At 59.5% G+C, this 24845-nt stretch overlaps 1 protein-coding gene and 2 long non-coding RNA genes across 17 annotated transcripts in view; 2 read left to right on the forward strand and 1 right to left on the reverse strand.

The window, feature by feature from the left end:
- The window catches only part of MINK1 (misshapen like kinase 1), a 43478-nt gene extending 24419 nt beyond the window's left edge, over positions 1 to 19059 (reverse strand). For all 13 annotated transcript variants that reach the window (XM_023243743.2, XM_023243745.2, XM_023243744.2 and 10 more), the window contains exon 1: positions 18809 to 19059. In XM_023243743.2, coding sequence (XP_023099511.2) covers positions 18809 to 18865 — 57 coding nt within the window. In that variant the 5' untranslated portion in view covers positions 18866 to 19059. The remainder of the gene's footprint in view (positions 1 to 18808) is intronic.
- Positions 15511 to 18205, forward strand: LOC123382093. Of its 2 annotated transcripts, none has more exons than XR_006589914.1 (2): positions 15511 to 16220; positions 17512 to 18205. It is a non-coding gene; the product is annotated as an uncharacterized LOC123382093 (long non-coding RNA). The 2 variants fall into 2 exon arrangements; XR_006589915.1 differs by having other exon boundaries at positions 17516 to 18205.
- Positions 19060 to 19228: 169 nt separating the features above from the next.
- On the forward strand, positions 19229 to 24732 carry LOC123382094. 2 transcript variants are annotated; one of them, XR_006589916.1, is made up of 3 exons: positions 19229 to 19976; positions 23993 to 24114; positions 24213 to 24732. It is a non-coding gene; the product is annotated as an uncharacterized LOC123382094 (long non-coding RNA). The 2 variants fall into 2 exon arrangements; XR_006589917.1 differs by lacking the exon at positions 19229 to 19976 and adding an exon at positions 23388 to 23858.
- Positions 24733 to 24845: the final 113 nt, after the last annotated feature.

Raw genomic sequence — 24845 nt, forward strand, 5'->3', positions numbered from 1 at the left:
GCCGAGACCACACAGATCTGGGGCTGCGGGCGTCCGTGCCCCGGGCACCCCGGCGGGCCAGGGTCGGCCGCACGTGGCTGCACGGAGAGGGCGCAGACTTACCGTCTGCGCTCTTTCCCTCGCAACAGCTTCTGTACTGAAGCCTTTCTCACCTTCCATGTTTTACAAACGTTACAACTTTGTAACGTGCGGCGCCTGGGGTCTAGGTCAGTTAAGCCTCCAACTTCAGCTCAGGTCACCATCTGGCAGTTCATGGGTTTCAGCCCCGCGTCGGGCTCTGCACTGACAGCCCGGAGCCTGCTTCGGATTCTGTGGTCTCCCTCTCTGCCCCTCCCCTGCTCACGCTCTGTCTCTATTCTGTCCCTCAAAAATAAACAAACATTAAAAAAAAAAAAAAAACAACTTTGTAACGCCTCCAGGTGAGCCTCCAGGCCACGGGGGAGACACAGAGGGCGTCATGACAATGCCGGAAGCAACGACTGCCGGGCGGGGCTCGGGCACAAGTAGCAGGGCAGAGTGGCAGGGCCAGGCTAGGGGCGCTGGCTTTCCTGCATGACGCCACTCGCCATGTCTGATGACGTACGTTCAGATGCAAAGAGGCGGCCGCAGTGGTGGCCACACGTGCGCTGCAAGGGTGGTGTCCCCCCAGCTGGGTGGTGTGGTCCGTGCACAGGACCGCCCGGCCCCCAGGCCGGGCTCCTCCGGTTCCAGGTGCTCCTCCGATGCTGGGCGACTTGGCGCTTGTGGGCCCCACGAAGCAAGGGCAGCTGAGGGGAGTCGGCCGGGTGCACAGACACCGCGTGCGAGGACACACCAAGGGCAGGAGGAAGGGACTGTCCCTCCGGACCCTCCTCCTCAGTCCTAAATGGTGACCCCCAGGGCCAGCGCCTGGCTCTCTCGTGCCTGCTTCCCCCCCTAAGACTCCCATCTGGAGGAAGAAAAGGGGAAACAGCGCTCACAACTCACAACTCTGACAAGCAGCAGGGCTGGGGCCCCAGCTGACGCCTCCTTCCCCTTCCCGAAGCGGGGAGCCTTTGGGACTGAGGTCAGGGTGCAGAGGAAGGCCGCGTCCTCCTCCCAAGAGCAGTCGGGTTCGGGGGGCTGCGATGTGGAGGCAGTGGGGCTACTAACTGAAGTTCAGGGCTGAGGTCAAGGCCGTCGGGCAAGGGAAGGAGAGACCCCAGCTCCTCCCTCACAACTGGGGGGAATTCCCAGACAGGGAGAGGAGGGCCTGGGCCCTGCGAGGTCCAGGAGGAAAGGGGCAGGTGACAGATGGGCCAAAGGAGGCAAGCACCTTAGGGCTGGGGGCACATTTCTCACAAGTGGCCCAGACCTGGCAGGGCTGAGCCCGGGTCTCCAGCCCGGCTGCACTAAGGTAGGCCTCCCCCCACACCTCCTGCACTGTCTGCTTGGGTCCACGAAACCCCTGAGGGGTGAAGGTTTTGTGAAGTACTTTAGCAAATGCAAATTGTTATCACCACATCTTTTTTAAGAGCCTGTCAAACAGTGCCTCCTTAAATACCCTGGCTGTGCCTTCTAGGAGCTTCTAAGTCAGACACCAACACAGAGGGAAGGAACACGCCGACAGGAGTCACATATGCCACAACGTGAGAGGTTAGCCGACTGCAGGGCAAGGAGGCAGGATGCGGAAACCAACCCCCTACTTTTCTGCTGACCTGGGGCCCTACACCCCACATGGGGCTCCGAACTCACAACCCTGAGATTAAGAGTCACGTGCTCTACTGACTGAGCCAGCCAGGCCCTCCCCTCCCCCCACCAGGGTCTTATAAATACAGAATTTCAGAGCTAGAAGGGTCTATCCACTCAGAACTCCCAGAAGATTCTAGGAGGCTCTGGAGTGGTAGAAAGAACTAGAACCACAAGGCCTGGGGAAGGGCCGGTCTGCCCTGTGCTGCAGGCCCAGCAGTGTCACTCACTGGGATGTGCCCTGGCAGGTCCTGCCACTGTCACCGGGGCCCAGAGGTGCCATGCTGCCCTGGACAGGAGGACCAGGGCTGGGGGAGGGGCCGCAGGAGCCCCCCCCCCCGTCCCCCCAGTGGAGGCAGGCTCACTCCTACCAGGCGGACGGGGAAGGGGATTCCAGGGAAGAGAGTGGGGAGCCGTGTCCACAGCAGGACCCGAGGGCGGTGCAGCGGAATCCTGAGCCAGACGCCTCTCCCGCGTGGAAGAGCCTGGATCGGCGGCTGCCAGGGCCCCGGAGCCTCCACTTACCTGGTGCGGAGACGGGGCTGCACACGGCAGCCCCACACAATAGGCCTGTTTTCCTGAGCTCTTCCTGTGACCGAGGAGGCCCCCACAAAGGGGACGAGGGGCAGGGGCGACGTGGTACCAAGGCCCGGCCTGGGGGAAGGGCCCCAGCCTGCGCGAGCTTGAACGGGGCTGCCCTGCCCTGCAGAGCAGCTTCAAACCCCACCCCCGGGGCCAGAGGACCACGGCCAGCCCGGAGCACCGCAGCCAAGCCGGGCAGGGCAAGGGGCTGAGGGGCAGGGTAGACAGGTGCCCTAGCAGGCCGGTCCCCGGGACACGTGGAGGGGGCAGTACTCCGCACAGGGACGTACACACTGACCCCCTTCACTTGGCCGTGAGCAGCCAGAGGACGCGTGTGCATGGGCGCCCACAGTGCTACAGGTGGGGGCGTGTCTCTGAGGAAGAGTGTGCGGGTGAGGGGGGGTCGTAGGGGCAGTGGCCGGGGCACCGGAGGGGCCGGGGTCTCATCAGAACACCTCCCCGCCTCCCCCACCCCCGCGGGAGACGGCCCTCCTGGGGGAGCCGGTGTCGTGCCCGGGACCCCCGTGCCTGCGACACGCGTGGGGGGCAGGGTGCCATCAGCCCGTTTCTACCCTGAGGGCTTGCAGGGAAAGCAGGCTCGAACCCAAGCCTGGCCCACTGGCGAACCCCGTGCCCCAGGGACGAGGAAGGAAGCCCACCCACTGCCCAGGGCCAGGAGGGCGCGAGCACCAGGAGGGTTAAGCCTCCACCGGCTCCCCGGAGGCCAGCACGTCCAGTAGTAAACAAAACCTGCAAAGACGCCTTTCCCCATGTCCCCTGCTCCCAAACCCGACCGTCCACCCCTCTCTGGCCAACCTGCCCCTCACACTGGGGCCGAATCGGACCCTTGGGTTCTGGCTCCACGCGGGGAAGTACGGCCCTCGGGTCGGTGACCACCACGCGTGTCCTCACGTGCTCAGTGGGGGTGCCGCGCAGGACGGAGGGAGCAGAGGGGAAGGACAGAAACCAGGAGACGTTTATGTGCTGGGGGAGGGACAGTTCGAGTCTCTCCTCCCGGTCCCCGTGGCAGAAGGACACACACACGCGCAGAGGCAGGAACAGGTTCAGACACGACGCACGCACAAGCACAAAGACTTCTCTAATGGGAAACCAGTCAGAGCAGAGGGCCCTGCCCACGCGAGGAGGGGGGGAGCGGTCCCCCGCGTGCCTCGATGCCCGGGCTGCCCCCAGACCCGGCTGCACAGACCGGGACCCCCCTGGCGAGCTGGAGGGTGCCTGGGGAGCGGCGTGGGGAAAGGGGCAGGGGAGTCAGCAGTGGGGAGGGAGGGAAGGAGAAGGGGGGCCGGCAGCCCCGGTGCTGGTTCTAAAATGGCCACAGGCAAGGCAGGGGACAGATGGTCTCTTTCTGAGGCTGAGCTGGAGAAAGTGGGGAAAGGGAAAGGAAAAAATAAATACCACCACAGTCAGAAATTTAAAAATAAACCCCAACACCTAAAAGATAAACAGCTTGCTTCTGAGGCTCGGCCTGCCCACAGGGTGTTCTGGGGGAAAGAGAGAAGGGGGGCACCCTCTGGCCTCGGGGTGAAGGCCGCACCCCGCATCGGCCTTTCCTCCACCTCCCCGGCGACTAAGGGACTTGGCTGTTAACGTGTCATACGGAGTCACGGCAGCGTGATCACGGCTCTGCCGCGGAACCCGCTTCTGTCTCTGGCCACCTTGCGGCTGGGGGCCACCGCGGCCAACAGCCGGACGCTGCACGTCGCAGCCGCGTGGCTCACGGCCACCATCTCGTTTGCACCTCATACCTGCAAGGGAAGTGAGCCAAGCAGGAGTTATCGCCCATTTCACAAATGAGAAAACCAAGGCTCCGAGGAGTGACATGTTTGCCAAGGTGCAGCTGGAGCCTGGGGCTCTGTGCCTGCCGTTCACTCCTCCAATCGCACCGCTCCCGGCCGGCCCGTCGCTCCAGAGCTGAGTGCAGACACGGCCTCCTCCAGGCGGCTTCCCGGACTGCCTACCTGCTCCCACGGGACCCTCTACTGCCCCCTTTCGCGGCACCAGTTACATTCGCGTGAAAAATTTTGCAGTCGTCTGTCTCCTCTGCCAGGCTAAGTTCTTGGGGGTCAGGGCCACGTTCAAAATCTGTCTGCTGAATGATAAATACAAAAATAAAAGAAAGTTGGGGCACCGGGCTAGCTCAGGTGGAAGAGCATCCGACTCAATCTTAGCGTCACGAGTTTGAGCCACGTGATGGGTGTAGAAACTACTTAATAAAACTTAAAAAAAAAAAAAGAAAGAAAAGAGAAAAGAAAGTTGGTGCTCTCTAGAAAAACCTTCCTTCCTCCCTGATGCAATCAATGGTTTCTAACGCTAGTTTTGGGTTTCTCTCCACTCTTCTAATCATCCACGAATATTCACTTAAAAGCAACGCACCGGGCAGCCGGTAAAAGTGAGTCCCTTTTTGTCACGTGAACCGGCGCTCCGTGATTCATACGCTTTGTAAATACTACGTATCAATGGAAAGGGCACTTTTTTTAAAGCAGTGAACTCGTACATAGTTGGCAAAACCCAAACAAGAACATTAATAAAGATCCAAAGGCTGGGACGCAACCGGGCAAGAAGAGATCAAGGGAAGGCGTCCCGGAGGAGCCAGGAGCGCACTCTGGGAACGAAACGGAAGTGGGCAGAGGCTGGGAGGGAGGGAGGGAAGGGCAGAGGTCCCACCTCAGAAGACCGAGCCCAGGAAGGTTCGGAGGTGCGGGATGCTAAGTGCGCTGCGGCAGGGAACAGCCACTGAGAACCAAAGGCCTGGGCACCGTGTGATGGAGGCAAACCAGCACGTCCGAGAACGTCCGAGAGCCTCCTTCCCGTCTCCCCAGTCCCGGCACACAAGAATTCCTGGATGTCAGAACACTCTGAAATCCACGAAGTGCTGCAGATTTGCAGAATCATTACGAACAGACTACCTCCCGGAGAGGAAGGGAAAATGCTGTCAAGAGGTCACTTATTAAGACCATTGGGGTCACGGGGACGTAGGGTGAAGAGTGGTGGCGCATGAACACAGAATGCAGACAGAAAGTAGAACCGAGTGGAGGAAGGGTGAGGGCCGGAGGGGGTGGGGTGGGGGGGCACAGATCCGAGGCCCCGGAGACTGGGCTGGGGAGGGCTGTCTCTGGGAGGCGACACTGGTGAGAACAAGAAAGGGCAGAGTATGGGAAGAGGAAGGAAAAGGGAGGAGGAGGAGGAGGAGGGGGAGGGGGAGGAGGGGGAGGGGGGAGGAGGGGGAGGAGGGGGAGGAGGGGGAGGAGGGGGAGGAGGGGGAGGAGGGAGGGGAGGAGGGAAAGAAGGAAGGAAGGGGAGGAGGAGGAGGGGGAGGAGGAGGGGGAGGAGGGGGAGGAGGGGGAGGAGGGGGAGGAGGGGGAGGAGGGAGGGGAGGGAGGGGAGGGAGGGGAGGAGGGAAAGAAGGAAGGAAGGGGAGGAGGAGGAGGGGGAGGAGGGGGAGGAGGAGGGGGAGGAGGGGGAGGAGGAGGGGGAGGAGGAGGAGGGAGGAGGGGAGAAGGGAGAGAAGGAAGGAACGGGAGGAGGAGGAGGAGGGGGAGGAGGAGGGGGAGGAGGAGGGGGAGGGTGGAGGGAGGAGATGAGGAGGAAGGAGGGGGAGGAGAAGGGAAGAGGTGGAAAAGGAGGAGGGGGAGGAGGGTGGGGGAGGGGGAGGAGGGAGAGGGAGGAGGCAGTGGCAGGGGATGGGCTGAGCCCGTGCAGACTGGCACACACTGAGCCCGAGCTCACAGGGGACAACAGTAATCAGGGGCCGGATAATAATGAGCCTTCTCACTGATGGTTTTCTGCTGCAGCACAAACAGATCATCACACCTCATTGCCAACCTCCTCCTGTGGGAGTCAGGTGTCCACAGATCCAAGGGAAGGGACCAGGGAAGCCTCATGACCAAGGAAGCCTGTGAACGGTCTCTTCCCTCATTCCTTCCAAATTGGGGTGGGGGGGGCAACTGGCTGGCTCAAACGGAAGAGCTTGCGCCTCTTAAATCTTGGGGTCGTGAGTTCAAGCCCCACGTTGGGTGTAGAGATTACTTTAAAAAAACATACAAGTAATTCTAGATGGGAGGCCAACCAGGTGTCGTGGGGTGGCAGGGGGAGCCACATGGAAGACAAGGGACGAGCGGGCGTGGAAAGAGCCAGCAGGAAGGGCAGGAGGGCAGAGGGCGCAGAGCTGAGTCAGGCAGCCCAGCAGGTGGAGGGTGAGGCCGGCAGGGAGGGGAAGGACGCGTGTCTGAATCACAGACTGAGAAAGCAAGAGCAGGGCTATTCTCCAAAGGGTGGAGACCAGATACTCCTTGGCCCCACCAAAGGCCAGCTCAGAATAAATGACAGCCCGAGGGATGGGGGGGAGGGACAGGATGAAGCCAACAGGCTCCCCCAACTTCTCAGCAGGCCCACCTCTCCCGTTTGTCCTCAGAAACCAGCGCTGCGCCTGGGGGGCCAGTTCACACGTTCATTCAACAAACACCGAGCGCTTGCGAGCGCTTGCCGGAGACCAAACCACGGCCATGAATGCCACCTCCCTCACAGAGCCACAGGAAGCAGCGCTTCTGGAAGGACTAAGGTGAGGTCACAGCAACCCAGGGGGCCAAGGGCCTGCTGGGGAAGTGACATGTGAGCTGACACCAGAGGGCACGGAAGAATCACCCAGCAAGCGGAAGTCTGAGGCAGGAAAGGCTAAATCCCTGGGCCAGGGGCCCGGCAGCCCCCACCCCAGGCCGGAGTCAGTGAAGCACTTTGCACACTTCTGTGTCCAGGTCCCGGGTCTCATGTCCCAACAAAGGCACGCGTCCCCATCAGAGCGTCCCAGGTGAGGCCACGCTCCCCCCACCCCCCCACACGGGTGCTTCCGCTGGGTGGGCCCAGAGCGCCTGCACCCAGGCAGCAGGACAAACAGGACTCTCAAGGTGAGACACTAGATTCTGAACTTGGTCTCTGTCCCGGCCCCGGCGAGGCTAGAGGACTTTCTGGGGATTGTAGGGGCTCTAGGGCAGGGAGAGGGGACCCCGAGGGCTCACACCTGGGGCCTCAGTGACTCACCCACCCACGGCCCAGACGGTCTTCTCTTTCCCAAACAAAACACTAGGGAGAACATGAATGCCCAGACCCCAGGAGATGCCCTTTCTGGGACTTTTTTTTTTTTTAATATTTTTTTTTCAACATTTATTTATTTTTGGGACAGAGAAAGACAGAGCATGAACGGGGGAGGGGCAGAGAGAGAGGGAGACACAGAATCGGAAACAGGCTCCAGGCTCTGAGCCATCAGCCCAGAGCCCGACGTGGGGCTCGAACTCACGGACAGTGAGATCGTGACCTGGCTGAAGTCAGACGCTTAACCGACTGCGCCACCCAGGCGCCCCTCTGGGACTTTCTTTCATGAGAAATCAGGCAGCCCCCACCTATCCAACCAGACACCTTACCTATGCTCGTGTCCCATCCCCACAATGGCTCTGGGAGGCAGGCCTTGGCCTTGCTACCCTCATGTGACAGATGACAAAAATGGGCCCGCGCCAAAGGTCACCCAGGAAGTGACAGAACTGGGGCGTCAGTTGAACTCTGTCTCCAGGGCCTGTGCCCTTAGGGATGAGTGGTGATGGGAAGGCCCCACTACTCCAGGCCCCTCCCTGTCTTCAAAAGCCCAGTAAAAGGCCCAATCTCCCCAGGTCAGCCCTCCCCCGGCTTGGCCACTCCCCTCCGCTGCACCGGTGGGCTCAGGGCTCAGTTCCCGCTGCGCTCGGACGGTGATGTCCCTGCTTCACAGGCCTGGAGGCCTTCTGAACCTTCCCCTATCCTGCATCCTTCCCAGATGCCCAGCCCCCCACCCACACCCCGACTTGGCCCCCTGAGGTGGCTACAGTAGGGGCCGGTGTTCCCCAGACGAGCTCAGACCTCATCCCTGGCCGTCTCGCCCTGGCCTGGTTCTCTCAACTCCGTCACGCCCAGCTTCACACACAGTCACCGCCCCCGAAGTGCGCGGGACGTCGCAGATTGCGCCCCTTCCCTGCTCGCACGTTTAAGGCAGCACTGAGAACAAACAGCACCCCACACAGTAGGTACTCGCGGATTTCCAGGAAGGGAGGGAGGGAGGGAGGGAGGGAGGGAAGAAGGGAGCAGGGGACTCCTGGATCTGGAGGGACCCTAGGGGTCATCCAGTCCCGTAGTTCTGGGGGCCGATCTGCATCAGATCACCTGGGGAATAACGTGTCACCGTTCCACCCTGGACCCACTGGATCGCCTCCGGGAGCAGCGCTCGGCACCTGAAGGCTGGAGAAGTGACTCAGGTGACTCTGACTGAGCCCCTTCATCCTGCAAGCGAGGAAACCAAGTCCCAGCCACACGACACGCATCCTGGAAACGAGAGACGGAACTGAAACTGGAACCGGGTCTCCGGGCTCTGAACGCCACGCTCACCGCCCCGTGCATCGTGTTGCTGGAGCTCCACCGGCCCCCGGGGTCAGCAGCCAGGGAGACGTCAAGTCTACCCAACGTGAGGAGGCTGCGACCCTGGGCCCGCCAAGCGCGCGCGAGCCCCCGACTTAGACGGGGCCGGGTCAGCGAGCAGCGCCGGAGGTCCGAGCTAGCGAGCTCTGAGCCCCTGGCCTCCCACGGGCACCTGGAACGATGTGAGACGACCCGCGGGGGCTCTGCTTTACACGCGAGCACTTAGGTGACTTCTCACTCTCATCAGCGAACGGTGCGGACGAGCACATCCAGGGAGAGCGCCATGCCGGACGGCAGGGTAAGACCCCAGGCGAGCGGCGTCCCCAGGAGTGAGCGACGGGAGCATTCCTTCACTCAAACTCTGAGCACCAGGGCTGGGCACGACAGGCTGGGTTCAAGGAAGACCACCAACCCCCGCTCACACCCGGCTCGACGTAAGAAAAGAGGGGGCTTTAGACGGGAGCGCGAGGGCACTCTGGACAGACCCTGAGAGGGGACGGAGTACGTGTGGCCTCGTCTAGGTCGTACACAGAAGACAGAGAAAACGTCCATCTGTCTTTGGGATCCGGCACAAAGACTGGTGATCTGGGGACAAAGCCCTGACAGGTGGACCTAAGTCACCATGCCCACCGGCCACCAGAGGCCTCTGCGACCTGGATGCTGACCCGCGAGGCAGGCCTCCGTGTGCCGAGGGGCTCTCTGCCCTCCCGTCCTCCCGGGTGACCTGACTGCCAAGCCCACCTCCGTCTCCCCTTGAAGGCCAATGACGCGGCCGCACGTGGCGTGGAAAAGGGAAGGCCAGGGAGCGGGGCAGCCCTCCGTGCCGGCCACCTCTACTCTGAGAAACCCAACTCGACTCTGCGTCACCCTCCGAGTCTGGTGTGTGGACACCACACCGGGGACACGGCCTGCCCGGGCTCCAGGAGGCCCAGGAGGCTGTCATCAAAGGGGCCTCAAGGGCCGCTCAGGGTTTCCTACGGCCCATCCCCCCTCCGAAGAGACCTCGGAATACACCACCCGACACTCGGATCGTCCCTCTGTCCACGTCCGAGCCTTGGGCACCCAGAAAGGTTGCTGGCGCTGTGCGAACACAGGTGTGTGGAACCGAGCCCCCGGGCAGAGCGGCACCCCCCGCGGGCCACCCCCGCGAACGGCGAGGTGCGGGGCCCACGGGACCGGCACAGGGCGGGTTTCTTCCTCCCCTTTAACACGCGCAGAGATGCTGCCGCGTTTTGTTACCGTCGTCCCCCGAATGGCCTTCCCACCTTCCTCCAGCCCCTGCCCTGGGCCCCCAGGATGAGGAGTCGGAGCCGGTACGGGCGCCACGGTGGGTCCAGGCCGAGCCGGAAAGCGGGAGGCGGCCAGAAGCACTGACAACAGGAGAGAGACCCTTGGCTTCTCTTCCCGCTGCCTCGTCCGCCACTGATTCCTGCACCACTTGGCGCGTATCCGTGTCAGGCCTGGCGCCTCCTGGGAGGCGGGCGGGCGGGCGAGGGGTCAGCTCTCCCGACTCAACCAGTGAGGCACCTGCTGCGTCAGGCCAGCTCCACTCCACACACGCACAAAGGGTGCAGGCAGGAATGGTGGGTCCCGGGCCGGGGTTCACGTTTCATGGGGACAGACGGGTGTGGACATGGGCACCAGGGACGGCTGCACGGCGCGCTTAACACGGCTAAAATGCTCCATTTTGTGCCTGTTTAGCTGTGATAAAAAACATTTTTAAGGCAGGAGTGAGAGTCCTCCTCTCTTCCTGCTGAAGGACAAGCCTCTCTGAGTCCGTCTACTCTCCTCTGAACCCAATCTCCTGGATTCCCGTGAGTGTCCTTCCCTCCTGTCGTCAGTGCTCCACCCGGCAGCCCAGCACCCACGAATCTCCGCCAGTTCCGGGCACGGGCCCCGGGAAGCCAGCACTGCTGGCATGTGCCCGCCAACGCCAGCCCCCCACAGCCCCCAGAGGCTCGGGCTGGCGCCCCACTCCCGCTTCTCGAAACACGCCCCACGTCTAGGAACAGAGCCTGTCCTCTGTCGAGACACAAATCCGGACCGCGTGCCCCTCAACGGCTGCAGGCAGTCCTCGCGCAGGCTGCCTCCGTCCACGACGCGGGCCACGCTCCCCGAGCCTCCGAACAGCGTGAGCACAGACACAGGGACAGCGGTGTGTTCCCACGAGAGGTCGCGAGGCCTGCTCGCTGCACCCACGCGTTCACGATGAAAGTCAGGAGGAAACACCGCTCTCAAAGCACACGGCCTAGGACGTGGGCCACACAGGGCCCTCTCTCCCCCACGCACCGCCAGGCCCTGCCTCCCGGAGCAGGCAGCCAACGGCACAGGAGCCAACACGCTCGGGCTCCGCAGTGAGTCAGACCCGAGTCCCACCCCGGGATCCGCCGTTTACTGGCCGTCCGGCCCCAGAGAGGTCCGCGGACTCCCTTCCATGAGCCCTGGCGTGTTCGACCGGGGCGGGCGACGAGGGGAGAGTCGCCCACTCCCAAGGACTCTGGGAGGGACGGTGAGATTACACGAGGAGAGAACCAACTGCGCTGCGAGGACTGCTTACCGGTCTCACCCACACCCTTCTGCAGCGACCCCACGCCCAGGTATAAAGGACTCGTACTGGAACAGCCTGAGCTCCGAACCGAAGTAAGAGAAAGGAGCATGTGGGGGTCTAGGGACAAGGGAACCGACAGGCCTCGGAGCCACATGCTGTCCCTTCCCCCAACCCAGGGCTGTGGGACACGTGGGCCCAGGGGGGTTCTGGTGTGAAGAACCCGTCGAGGCCAGAGGGTCTCCAAGCCATGGTGAGACCAGCCCAGCCCATCGAGCTGTGCTGTCCTAAGGTCCAGGGGCAGCGGGAAGCGGACGGCAGCCCTGTCCCTCGGCTTCCCCCACCTGTCCCCGTCACTGCGCTGTCCCCCGTCACTCACCCACCCCCAGGGGGCCGTTCTCCCCCAGAGCACACCCTAGGAAGGCTGCCTTCCTCCCTCTGCAATCTGAGAGGACGTTCGCACGCACCTCTGTCTTCGAGGCAACAACTGGAGAACAGAAAGACCAGAGAGGAGGGCGCCTGGGTGTCCCAGTCGGTTGAGGGACCAACTCTCGATTTTGGCTCCGGTCGTGATCTCAGGGTGTGGGATCGAGCCCCGTGTGGGGCTCCATGCTGAGCACGGAGCCTGCTTGAGATTCTCTCTCTCTCCCTCTGCCCCTCCCGTGCTCTGACACACACACATGCCCTCTGTAAGTAAAACAATTTAAAGCACTGGAAAAGAGAAAGACGGGAGAGGAAAGAGAAGTGCGCTAGCCTCCTCTCCCAGACACCGTGGGCACCCGCTCCTGCCGCTGACGCCTGGGCTCTGGAGCGCCCCTGCCTCTTTTCTCGAAGACTCTTTCCTGAGCCGCTCAGAATTAAGGACCGAGTACGACACGCGCTTCAGCCACCTTCTCACAAATGGGCCTTGAGAGAAAGAGCGGGTGGGTGGTAAAGAGAGAACATGAGAATCTTCTTCCTCCCGGTCTGGCTTGGAGCCTGCCCATTTTACCTTCGGAGGTGTGCTGGCAGACAAATAAAAGCTGTCAGGGGAGGCGTGTGCCATGCAGAAGTCATTTACTGCCTACGTCCCTCTCTCCACCCAGAAGGCAGCGAAGGAGGGACTTCACGGCAGAAAGCTGTGCCTTCCCGAGCCCACGCCAGGTTCACAAGAGGCACTACGGGCAACCTGGGCGGAGGGACCAGTGTCCCCCGTGCTGCGGACACCGGCCCCACACGCTGATGCCGTTAGAGGTTCCCGGATACAGTGACAGTGACACCCAAACACCCCTGGAAGGCAGGTCCTCCTGCCGTGGGGACGCTTCCCGGGGAGTCCGAGGCCTTCCGGCCCCCTCCCCTGCCCACCATCTCCATCTTTCCTGGGCACGGTCTCCTCGGTTCCGTCCGTCCTCGCCATCTCTCTCCAGAGGCCGCCGCCCTCCCCGCACTGTGGCTGCCCCAGCCCTTTCCGTTGGCGACACGCGGAGTCGGGAACACTCCCCCTGCGCACCCCACTCACCCTTCACTGGCACACAGCGTCAGCTGAGAACCTCGTCTGTTTATACACAGGGTCTACTAACGGGGAGAACCCCACTTCCCACGGCTGGCCGAAGCGAGGCCCGGGGCTGGGCCTGTCCATGCCCACTTCTGGGGGACGCCCCCACCTTCCAGCCCCAGACACCGCTCAGCTCACTGCAACTGGGGACACCCTCCCCTCCCCTACAGGTGACTGCGCGAGAAGACGGAAACGCTAATTACCGGACGGTGGCGATCATTTCACCGAGAGTGCATACGTCGCGACTTCACGTTGTTTGCCTCGAGTCTGTACCACTGTCACCAACCTAAAATCACACATCTAGGGACAACCCTCACACTCCTGCTGTAGACAACAGGCACGCTCACTCGTAGTTCACACACACACACACACACACACACACACACAGCACGCAGAGATCCTCCCTCAATAAACAAACACGAGGGTCCTAGGAGTCACGGGCCCGTCCCATATACGTGCCCTAACCCTTCAAAATAAACTTCTTTCTCCCCCCCCGCACGGGAAGGCTCAGAAGAAATCCTTGTGGAAATGAAGCCTGGAGGCCCCGGGCCCTCGGCTGTCAACCGAACGCTCCACGCGAAGAACTGCCCCGTTCCAGGGTCTCCCAACTCCGGCCATCGCCAAACTCCTCCCGCTGGTGCCCCCTATTCCTTCTCGGTGCTGCCAGCTCGCTTTTCTGACCTGGGACCTGTCGGTCCCTCAATCAACCACCAAACACTTTCGTCTTATGAAAAGTAAGAAAGATTCTTGTCATATGCTCTCGCGGCCCGCTAAAGTTCTCTGCCACGGCCTTTATCGTGGTTTGTGATGACGCACGTGCATAACTACGTACATGGCCATTTTAGTAATGCCTCTCCCCACTCCTAGACTGTAGCAAAGCCACGTCTACCCTGTGCCTCAATGTGACCTCTGTGCCTAGTTCTAGATCTTTCCTCAAACAAAACAAGAAACCTCCCCCACAGTTAGCAAGTACATCCTCGGGCTGCCTGGCCACCAGACTAAATCTCCAGGGGCTCCCAGGGCCAGTGTAATTCCAGACCTTCCTTTTCTCCTCCCTCCACATTCCCTACCCTTCTAAAGAACAAAAACCCTCAAGAACCCCCTCAATTAGCCTCTGGAGGTGCTTCCTGTAGATGGCAGAACCCCAGACTCAAGTCAAGGACCGGCTGGTGAGGAGACCAGCAGGAAGGACAGGATGGAAGAGAAGGGAACGTGGTGCTTTCACCAAGTGAAGTTTCTAATGTTCCTATATTCCGTGCGCATTCAGGAAACGGTCTGAAAGTCGACTTATTAACCTGGTTACTTTTCATTCGATTCCTTAAACGTAGGAAGAGACTGAGGGAGTCGGGGATGTAAAGGGGATGCTTGGGGAAGAGAAAGGACTTGAGATTCAAGATGACCGCACACGGGACAAGGGAAAATGAGGAGAATCCCCGGGAATCAGAACTGACAAAAACTTCCAGACCTTGAGGATTCCAAGATACTGAGGAGAGCAGTAACGGTTAAGAAAGGGGGAGCTTTGGGGCGCCTGGGTGGCTCAGGGGGCTGCACGTCCGACTTCGACTCTGGTCACGGATCGCACGGCTCGGGAGCTCACGCCCCGCGTCAGGCTCTCTGCTGCCAGCGTGGAATCTGCTTGGGATCCTCAGCCTCCCTCTCTCTCAAAATAAATAAATACACCTTAAAGGAAACAAAAAGAAAGGGGGAGCCTGAGCCTGTGGAAGCATGTCTAGGCTGAATGCCCCCAGAGCTCTGAGTCAACAGCTGAGTGCGGCCCCGAGGCCGATGTCACACCCTTCCCGGAGCACCTGGAACCTGGTGCCCGCCAATGCTCGGTGACTGCGGCAGGAAGGTCCTGTACAACTTTGGACACGGCACCGTTAGTCAGGCCGACTCTTGGATGGCTTCTGGAGATGCTCTCTGGCCCCAGAGCTGTTTGATGTTTCTGGGTTGAGAGATTACCACATTCCTCATTCATAGACCGATGCCCGGGGACAAGCCTATAAAGGGCGTCCCACATACTTCCTGCCGTCTCGTCCCCCAAATGACGGGAGGACACTGTACGTATCAAGCCGTCCAAAGGTGAAAGGAACGGAGGCCGGGTGCGAAATCCGGGCGTTGACTGAGCTCCTGGGGCGAGTGTGAGGGGGGTGCTGCCGCCCCTCCCGCTGCCCGCAACCTGTCCCGTCCTGTCCATGGCAGGAAGGGGGCAGTGGCCGAACACCTGGCTCCAGCCGAGCTCTCTGTGGCCTCCCCTCCGTGGGCTCAAGCGGCACCGTGGGCTCCCCAACGGCCCCGCCTCCCCCTGCAGTTTTCCAGGGAAAGAGTCACTACTTAAGTTACTTGGGGCTGCAGGGGGTCGGTGTGCCTGGGGCACCCACCGCCAGCGTCTGGGCAGCTAGCACATCGGAACACGGGTGGGTCCCCCCGGGAACACGTGCCCGGAGCCGCCACTCTCCCAGGGCGCCGGCCCCACAGCCTCGCGCGGAGAGAAGGAAGGGGAAGGAGAGACACAACGACACAAAATCATCCAAAAAAGAACACCTCTGGCAGCATTACTACCCATCAACCAGTCCCTCTTCACTGGGCTCCGTGACGTCGTTTCAACCCAGCGACACGGGGGGCGGCTCCAGAGTTCCAAGGACCCTGCCGTCTGAAACTTCCAGCTGGCCGCACGGGAAAGAGAAGCTGTTTGATTTGGGAGGTGGGTCACCCACAAGGAGCAACGCAGAAAGGAAAGAGGTCGGCCTGGGGGTTGCTCCTCCCTCATCCCGTCCACTTTACTGATTTCTACCCTTTGCGAGAAGCCAAGAGCCACAAGTCAGAAGATTCTCCTGGAACATAACCAAGCTTGGACACGGAGAGGGTCTGAGGCAAGAGGCCCATATTTTCTCTTGGCAGATCCTAATTTTACTCCAAGGGCATCGCTCGGATGGAAGCTTCCAGAACTCTGTGCACCACCAGACAAAGCCTGATTCCAAAAACAACTCAGCAAAGATGTTCTTAATTGTGTGTCTCCAAGAGAGGGGCAAGAGGAACCCTAACAAGCGTGACATTTATTGAATGCTTTCTCTGAGCGAGCATTGTGCTAGGGGACCGTCACTTGTCGGAATACGCGTTTATTCAACAAACACTGAACCCCCCTTATGTGCAAAACAGGCCCCGGAAAGGCAAAGATGAGCAAAACAGTCAAAAATCCTAGCTCTCGCCGAACCTGTCGATAAAAACAAACGTGCACGTCAGCTGACGACAATGAACGTGATGAAGGACGGTAAAAGCCAACTAAGGGAACGCTATATAAAACCTGCGTAAAAATACAGCAGGCCAAGGAGCGTTAGTCCAGATACAGCTGTGCTGGGGGGCTGCTGTGACTGCCGTCTGATGACAGCAACGACGGTAAGGGCCGCCACACGGGCCCCCTGGGCCGGGAGCTGGACCCGGGACTTAATGCGCAGAACTCTGGCAGCAACTCTCGACTTGGGCACCATTACTGTCCCCACGTAGAGCTGGGAGGAAAGGCTCTTTGCTGCCAGTCGGGGGCCAAGGTGACTCTGAGTGAGGAAGCCCCTAGGCTGGTGGGGTGTCAGAGAGGTCCAGCGAGCCCGTGGAGCCCGAGGTCACCCCGGGGCGGGTCCACTGGCCTCTCCCCGCGGTGCTGGGAGTGCGGGCAGGCCGACCTTCCCCTACGCCAGACTGTTACTCTCAGCACCAGCTGCGAACCACGCCTTAGCTCGAAACCAGAGAGAGACAACCCGGGCCCTCCAGGCCTGCTCAAAAGGGCTGGACGTGGTCCTCTCCCAGCCCCTCCCCGGGCCCCCAACACAAGATGGTGCAGGCCAGGGAGACCAGGTGTCGCCGCTAATTCTCCGGGTCGCCGTTTGTCACTGGAAAACCGGGACAAAACAAGAGATGAGCCACCCACAGCCGCTCGCTCTCCAGGAGGTGGGGTGCTCGCTCTGCAGGAGGTGGGGCGGAGGGGGCAGGCACTGCGAAAAGGTCAGCAGCGAGGAGAAGGCAGGCCCTCCCTAGCTCCTTTTCCAAGAAAGCCCCCTCCCCCTCCTGCCCTGGAGTAGTGGGGTGGGAGGGGGAGGGGAGCACTTCCTTATGCAGGAGGCAAGAAAGCAGGTGTGAGGCCTCTCCTGAGAGGAAGGAGAGGAGAATCGGGCAGGAGGCTAGCGTGGCTTCTAGCAGAGAAATCCAGAAGGGAAATGCCACGTCCAAGGTCAGATTTGCAGAGTGGCTGGAAATCCCAGGCTAGGGGTCCAGGCCAAACTACCAAGAGGCCAAAGGGAAAGAGAAGCCCAAGCAGAGTCCCACAGGGAAGAAACCAAAGGTCACGGTTTGGACCCTCCCGGTGTTTCTTGCATGTCAGTCCCCGCAGCCACGGGAGCCTGTGGCCAGAGTTAATCAACAACCAAGGTGGGGAGGGAAGATGGGGGTTCATCCTAGGGCACAGCCCGTTACGGGGGGCTTGCAACTGCACCTTGTCCTACTCCACCTGGATATCAGCTGAGTATCCCAGTTCAAACTGACCCTCAGAAGTTCCCTCCTAAAGCCTTCAGACCCTCTGCCGGCCAACACACACACACACACACACACACACACACACACACACACACACACACACACGCACACACCCCAATACTTAGTCTCCCTCCTGAGCAACTGTTCATCACCTTCTCTCCAGCAAGGCAGGAGAGAACACTGAACTGGCCCAACATTGCACCAAACAAATTATGACCTGAATGTCGAGAGAAACTGTGTCACCTAGAGAGACCCAATTAACGACATGACTCTGCTCTCCTCAATTCTCCTCTCCCCTCCGGGCGTATCCGGGGCACCCGTGTGGTTGACCGCCTTTTCCCACTACTGGCCACGTTCCCCGGCGAACTCCAAAGCCAGACACCAAACCCGGGCCTCCTGAGAAGCCCAACCCCGAGAGGGGAAATCCTGCGCTCCGCACACCTGGGCCTGTGGAGGAAGCCGGAAGGACACCGGACAGAAAGCGCACCTGGGTGGCGGTCTGGAGTGTTCACCTTGAGATCACTAAGTTGCTCCTTAAGCCAGCGCTGCGAGCAGAACAAACGAACAAACGCGGCCGACCAGCTCCCAAATGAGGGCGTGCACGTGCCCTTTTCTGGTTAGCCCCTCCCTGGAGACCCCATCACCTCCCCCTTCCCTCCAGCACACGCAGACATGCCCGCTGCCATCCCGACCTCCCCACCGACCACACGCATGTGTGTGTACATGCACAGAAACATCCTCTCCCCAGCCCGAGCCTGGGTTTCTTTAGGGAACCAGCGCGTCCCCCCTCCCCCCTGCACTTGTCTCGGCTCCAGCCCCACACCGCTGCAGAGTTGGTAATGTAATATGCGGGGACCCTGAGGCCGGAAATGCCTGGTTCTGGGCTGCTGCACTCGAAACGCGAGACCAGGCGTAGGGAGAGCCGCGCACGGGGACCACGGCGGCCGCGGGGGGCGCGGGGTGCAGACGGAAAGGCTGAAATTCCGGCCAGGGAGGACGTGCCATTCAGGGGCGGGCGAGGAGGAGGAAGGGCGAGGAGGGGGAGGCTGTCGAGGCAGTTGCAAAGTGAAAATCCGAGGCGCCGAGAAAGGGGAGGAGGAGGAAGGAGACGCGAGCAGGGGCAAGGCTGGAAAGAGGCCGAGAGCGGGGACGGGGCCAGGGAGGGGCACCGCCGGCACGACCGTGCAGGTGGCGGGGCGAGGTCTGGGGGAAGCGGGGTGGGGGAAGGGGTCCGGGGCCCGAGTGCGGGCCGAGGCGGCGGGGGAGCGTGGGGGCGGGGCAGCACAGGGCGGGGACCGACCTGGCTCCCGGAATCCGCAGCGCGTGCACGGACAGGGGGGAAGCCAAGGGCGGGGGCCCCGCGGCGGGGGGCGCCCCGGGGGGCACGTGAGGCGCGCGGCCGCGCCGCTCCCCGGCGGCGGGGGCAGGAACCGGGGCGAGACTGGGGGCGGCGCGCTCACCCGCAGGGCGGACAGGTCGATGTCGTCCAGGCTGCGGGCGGGGGCTGGGTCGCCCATGGCCTCCGCGGGCAGCCGGGCCCCGGGGCCGCTCACGCGCCGGCTCGGTTATTCCGCTGCCGCCGTCGCCGCTTCTCCCCCATCGGGGGGGATCCCGGGGGCGGACTCCGCCGCGCCTCCCCCGGAGGACGCGGAGGGGGAGGGCCGGCGGGAGGACCGACCCACCGACTGACAGGAGCTGGCGCCCGGTCCGCAACCCGAGCCTCCCGACTCTCCTGCGCAGGCGCGGAGCGGCCGCGCTCCGGGAGGGTGGACGAGGGAACGTGACGCGAGCGCGCCGGGTTCCCCTCCCCCTAGGCGCCGACACCTGCGCGCAGGCGCAGCAGAGAGAGGGAGCGCAAGGCGCGCGCGAGGACCGACCGACCGCGCGAGCCGGGCGAGAAGAAGTGGGCGGTGGCCGGGCGGCCGCGGAGCGCGCCCACCGGCCGGTGCGCGTGCGCACACGCGTTTCCTTCCCTTCCCCTGTATTTTGCCCTCTCTCTCCCGCATTTCCTCCTTCGCTCTCCTTTGACGCTCTTCCTTCCCTTTTCCTCCTCTTTCGCGTGCCAGCTGCCAATCAAGCCACCCACCTCAATTTGCGGGGGAAGGGGGGCGGGACCTAGCCCCCCTATTACTAGGGGGGTTGTTATGGTAACTCCCCACGCGAGGGCTGGATGGCCTCTAGATAGGATGGGCTGTCCACCCACCTGATTGCCATGGCAACAGTGGAGCCGCCGAGGGAGGGGCCTCAGGGTGGGAATCTGGCTGGAGAAACCACGTGGGAGTTGGGCGGGGGTGCCGGCTGCCTCCGGAGTGCCCTTTACCCCCTTACCCGGCTGGGGGACCTCAGAGGGGACGGGGAATCCTACCGCACCCCTTTGTCTCTGCACCCCTCGTTCTGCGCAAAGGAGCTGTTTCAACAATTATTCATTGATCGCTGGAGCCGCGGGTGGGGGAAGGGGTAGCAGGGAGAGGAGGAGGAACCCACGTCCAACCTCTTAAAATCGTGCGCGGGTCACCTTGGGTCTGGTGTTGGCACAGCACCCCAGCCATTAGCCTCACGGGAGGCGGGGTGATGCTGTGAAAAGAAGGAGGAGTCGTGTTCCGCCACTGTCGTGCTGTGTGACCTTGAGTAAGTTGCTTTGCTTCTCTGGGCTTTTCTTTAACTGTGAAATTGAAGAGGAAGGCAGTTTGATCCTCGAGATCACTTCCAGCAACGGTATTGTCTCTGAAAGACTCCACCAGCGCCAGCGGTCTTCACGCAAACATCATTTAGGAGAGTTAGAATGAAAAGTCCCCTTGGATAGGGGTTAACATCCTCCTTTCCGGACACTTCTCTTTGGCCCATTCGTATGCACATCCAGTTTTGCTCCCCTCCCCTCCTATTTACCTTGTCCAAGCCACAATCCCCACTTACCCCCATTACTCTTTAAAACCACCTGCTTGGTCTCCCTGCCTGGACCCTCTTAAGTCAATTTTCCATACCCACAGTGATTTTTCTGAAACTCACATCTGATGTCACTCATGTTTGAGACCCTTCGCTGCACCCCTCCCCTCTGCCTTTTGAATACAGTACGGCACCAAAGACCTTCAAGATTCTGCCTGCTTCTCCTGCCTTGTTTTTCACCACTCCACCATTCAGTCTCATATATTCTAGCCATGTTGGAATCTACTCACAGTGGCCAGAACGCAACAGACCCTCCTGCAGCTTGTGCACCCGCTGTTTCTTCTCCCTGGAATATTCGGGCCATGCCCACTCTCACTGCGTTTTGCTTTGTCCTACGTGTGTCTAAGTCACCTCCTCCAGGAAGCCTTCCCTGACCCACTAGGGCTGAGTTTAGCTCTTCTGTTTTAGCTGCCTGGCTTCAATGCATGCTCACATTTGACACTTTTAAGTGTCTGTTGAATCTCCTTAAACGCAGCAGTCGTGTCAGCCTCGTTCAGTACAGGTCTTGGCACCCATTAGAGGTTCCGTATCACGTAAGTGAATGAAGCCCTCTGTTATCTGGGCAGGCGCTCATGCAAGATCAAAACCATGGGAGAGGGGGGAAAAAACGATTCGAAGTTAGTGCTTTGGACAGGTCATTAATCTCTCAGAGACTTAGAGATAATAGGGAGATTAATAAAGTAAAATTAGATACGTAAAGCACTTGGCATATACTAGGTCTTTGATAAGTTTACTTATGCCCGACTCATAGGCAGTGTTTAATAAGGGATACTGAATTCGGGCACCTGGGTGGCTCAGTCGGTTAAGCGGCTGACTCTTGATTCCGGCTCAGGTCATGTTCTCACAGTTCATGAGTTGGAACCCCTCATCGGAGTGCGGAGGCTGCTTGGGATTCTCTCTCACTCTGTCTCCCTCTGGCCCTACCCAGCTTGTGCTCTCTCGCTCTCGCTCTCGCTCTCGCTCTCGCTCTCTTTCAATAAATATTAAAAAAAAGGGGGGGGGAGCTACTGAATCAATGAATGAGCAAATGAAGACCACAAGGATAGGATAGCCCTCAAACCTCAAAAGGCAGTGCAATCTGGAAGGTGCGAAGTGCAGAGAAACAGGACTGACCCCCTGTGCTCATAATTACTGAAGCTGGAGAAATTCAATGTACAGTGACCCTAATCTCCGCCTCCACAGAATAGTAATAGTGACCCCTAGTCCCATACACACATACACACGAATTATAAAGGATCCCCAGGTTGGTTTATTCCAGTTGTGAATCAGACACATTCTGTGCAGATCTTCACATCTGATGGCTTCCAGAGAGGCTGACCTGCTGAACTTGTTTTCCTCGGGTTCCTTTAACAGTAACTGCTAGAACCTGAATACACTGCAGAATTGTCCCGGTCCTCAGAGTCATGCTCACTGTTTGCATGGCTCCTATGGAAGCATTCTGTCAGTTAACCTAGAGTTTAGTGGTTTCTTGAGATATTAAAAAAAAGACACCTCCTCCTCCGAGGACAAACGAAATCAATAAAGAACTGCTTGGCCCCAAACATTTATTTTTTTTTTTAAACTTTTTTTTTCAACGTTTTTATTTTATTTTTGGGACAGAGAGAGACAGAGCATGAACGGGGGAGGGGCAGAGAGAGAGGGAGACACAGAATCGGAAACAGGCTCCAGGCTCCGAGCCATCAGCCCAGAGCCTGACGCGGGGCTCGAACTCACGGACCGCGAGATCGTGACCTGAGCTGAAGTCGGACGCTTAACCGACTGCGCCACCCAGGCGCCCCGGCCCCAAACATTTAAAAAAAAAAAAGGGGGGGGGGACATATGGATACATGAGGGTTCGTATTGTCTTTTGTATAAGAGACTGTCCGTAATAAAAACTTAGAGATGATGTGGTAGAGAAAACCCTGGATCGGGCTTCAAGGAAAGTTAAAATATTAAAAATAAAACAACTTATAGGAGCCCTCGGAGATGGATGAACATCTCATTCGGGCCCAGGGGCTGTCAGGACCTCCCGCCCACCTTGGGAGGCTGGATTCCTTCTCTTGCCGGGTCTAGGGCCACCTCTTCTGGTTCCAAGCCCGCTGCTTGACCCCCGCACTATGGTGGCCTCCATTCGAGAAACTCCAGGACTAATGTGGGGTTCAGGAGTGGTGCTGAGGGACCAGCAGTGTGGTGCAGAAACCCACCAGTCCCAGCCCACCTCGGGACAGCTGCCGCCCCCACCGCCCTCCTCCACAGTTAATGAGGTAAAAGTCCCCCAGGGAAGGAGGCACTTAGGCTGGCAATGAGGCTAATTAGCAGAATGCCAATTAGTACCAGGGGACCGTTGGATGTGGGAGGGGGGGATTTCTCTGTGGTGGGGGCTTCTTCAGAGGAAAGGAGGGCTGGATTCAAAGGCGGGGAGCCAGGCGGCGAGCCTCCCCTCCCTCCAAGCTGTCATCCACCAGCATGCCCCCTCTTCCAGAAAGCCTTCCTAAACTGCTTGCCCTGCCCCACCCCTAGCTCGTTTCTCCCCGCTCCTGTGGTCAGTTCCAAGACCGAGGCTGAGGGACATCAAGGGCGAAAGCCAGGATCTGTGCTCAACTTTTTCTCTAATTGCAAAGTAGTTCGGATACAGAAAGAGATAGGAATATGTATATTACAACTTCATCGACCGACCACTCAGCTTAAGAGAGAAATTACACGGGGCGCCTGAGTGGTTCAGTCGGTTAAGCGTCAGACTCTCCATTTCAGCTCAGGTCACCATCTCCCGAGTCGAGCTCCGCACTGGCAGCGCGGGGCCTGCTTGGGATTCTCTCTCCCTCTCTCTCAAAATAAACATTAAAAAAAAGAGAGAGAGAAATGCTACCAATTCACGTGGAGAACTCTCTCTGTATACCCATTATCGCCTCCTCCCCACCTGCCCTGGGAGGTGACCTTCTTCAACCCAATGTGTGCCACACTCATAGCATTTACAGGCAGGCCTAGTTTCAGCATGTATTTTTTTAATTTTTTTAACATTTATTCATTTTTTGGTAGAGACAGAGCATGAGCGGGGGAGGGGCAGAGAGAGAGGGAGACCCAGAATCCGAAGCAGGCTCCAGGCTCCGAAGCTGTCAGCACAGAGCCCGACGTGGGGCTCGAACTCACGAACCGCGAGATCATGACCTGAGCCGAAGTCAGATGCCCAACCAACTGAGCCACCCAGGCGCCCCAAGCATATTTTTTTTAAAAAATGGGAGGTTTGCGGCAACCCTGTGTCAAGCAAGTCTGTTGGTGCCATTTTCCCAACAACATTTGTTGTTCACTTTGGGTCACATTTTGGTAATTCTTGCGATATTTCAAATTCTTTATCCTTATATTTGCAGTGGTGATCAGTGATCGATTCTGACTCACCAAAGTCTCGAATAACATGTAGCAATTTTTAGCAATACTTTTTATTAAAAAAAAAAATAAAAACCAATTTTTTTAAGTTCATTTAAGTAATCTCTATATCCAGCGTGGGGCTCGAACTCACAACTCTGAGATGAGGAGTCACATGTTTCTCCAACTGAGCCAGCCAAACGCCCTGGCAATATTTTTTTAATTAAGGTATGTACATTGATTTTTTTTTTTTGTCGGTAGACACAATACTATTGCACACTGAATAGATTACAGTGTAGTGTAAACATAACCTTTTTTTATGATGTTAGGATTTAATGGCACGTATGCCTGTGTTAATACAGAGCAATGAAACCCAGCGGCCGCAACAATGTTTAACCGGAAACAGCTTCTTGGTGCGTCAAAGTAAAAGAGACCAAGAATGTGGACCTAACTGCTACGTGCCCCGGGAAGCCCAAACATTCATGTGAGTCACTTTACTGCAATGTTGACTTTATGGCCACGGTCTGGAACGGGACATTTCTACCGCTGAGTATGCCTGTGTTGTCTGTCTTCCCTCTGCAGTGGCGCTGGCCTGTGGAACTTTGTGCGGTGATACAAACGGCCTGTAACTGCTTGATGTGCTGACCCCTGGCACGAGTGGCCACCGAGCACTTGCTAGGGCGGCGTGTGGCAAACGGCGGATGCGCCCCAAATCTATAAATCACCGACTACATCTCTGCAGCCGGCCATTTATGGAAGAATCATTCCCATTTCCCAGCTGGGACCACTGAGGCCCGGAGAAGTGATAAGACTTGAGAAGGTCGCCTAGGTGATGACAAGCCCAGGATGCGGGCCCAGTTCTTCCTGCCCTGAAGCCTGTATCCTTAACCGTTCCCACAGGGGCTCCCCTACGCCTCTTCCTGTGCTGTCACCCGCGGAACGAGTGACGGCCCCTCTGAGCCCAGCCCTTCTCTCCTGTGCAGCTGAAGCAGCGGCTCCTAGGCCCTCCAGGCGTCCTGGGGTGGCCCTGCCCTTCCTTCTCCAACACCTCCCCTTCCCAGCAGCTGGGGGACGGGGGGATGGGGAGACGGAGTTCCGGAAACTACAGGCAGGTGCAGTGGGGATGAGGCCGCAGGAAGGAGCCGGGAGGCGGGTGGGGCGAAGGCGCGGGGCCCCAGTGCCACATGCGGGCGGGAAGGGGGAGGCGAGCGCTCG

The sequence above is a fragment of the Felis catus genome, chromosome E1, assembly GCF_018350175.1.
Source record: "Felis catus isolate Fca126 chromosome E1, F.catus_Fca126_mat1.0, whole genome shotgun sequence".
In the NCBI taxonomy this organism is placed as follows: Eukaryota; Metazoa; Chordata; class Mammalia; order Carnivora; family Felidae; genus Felis; species Felis catus.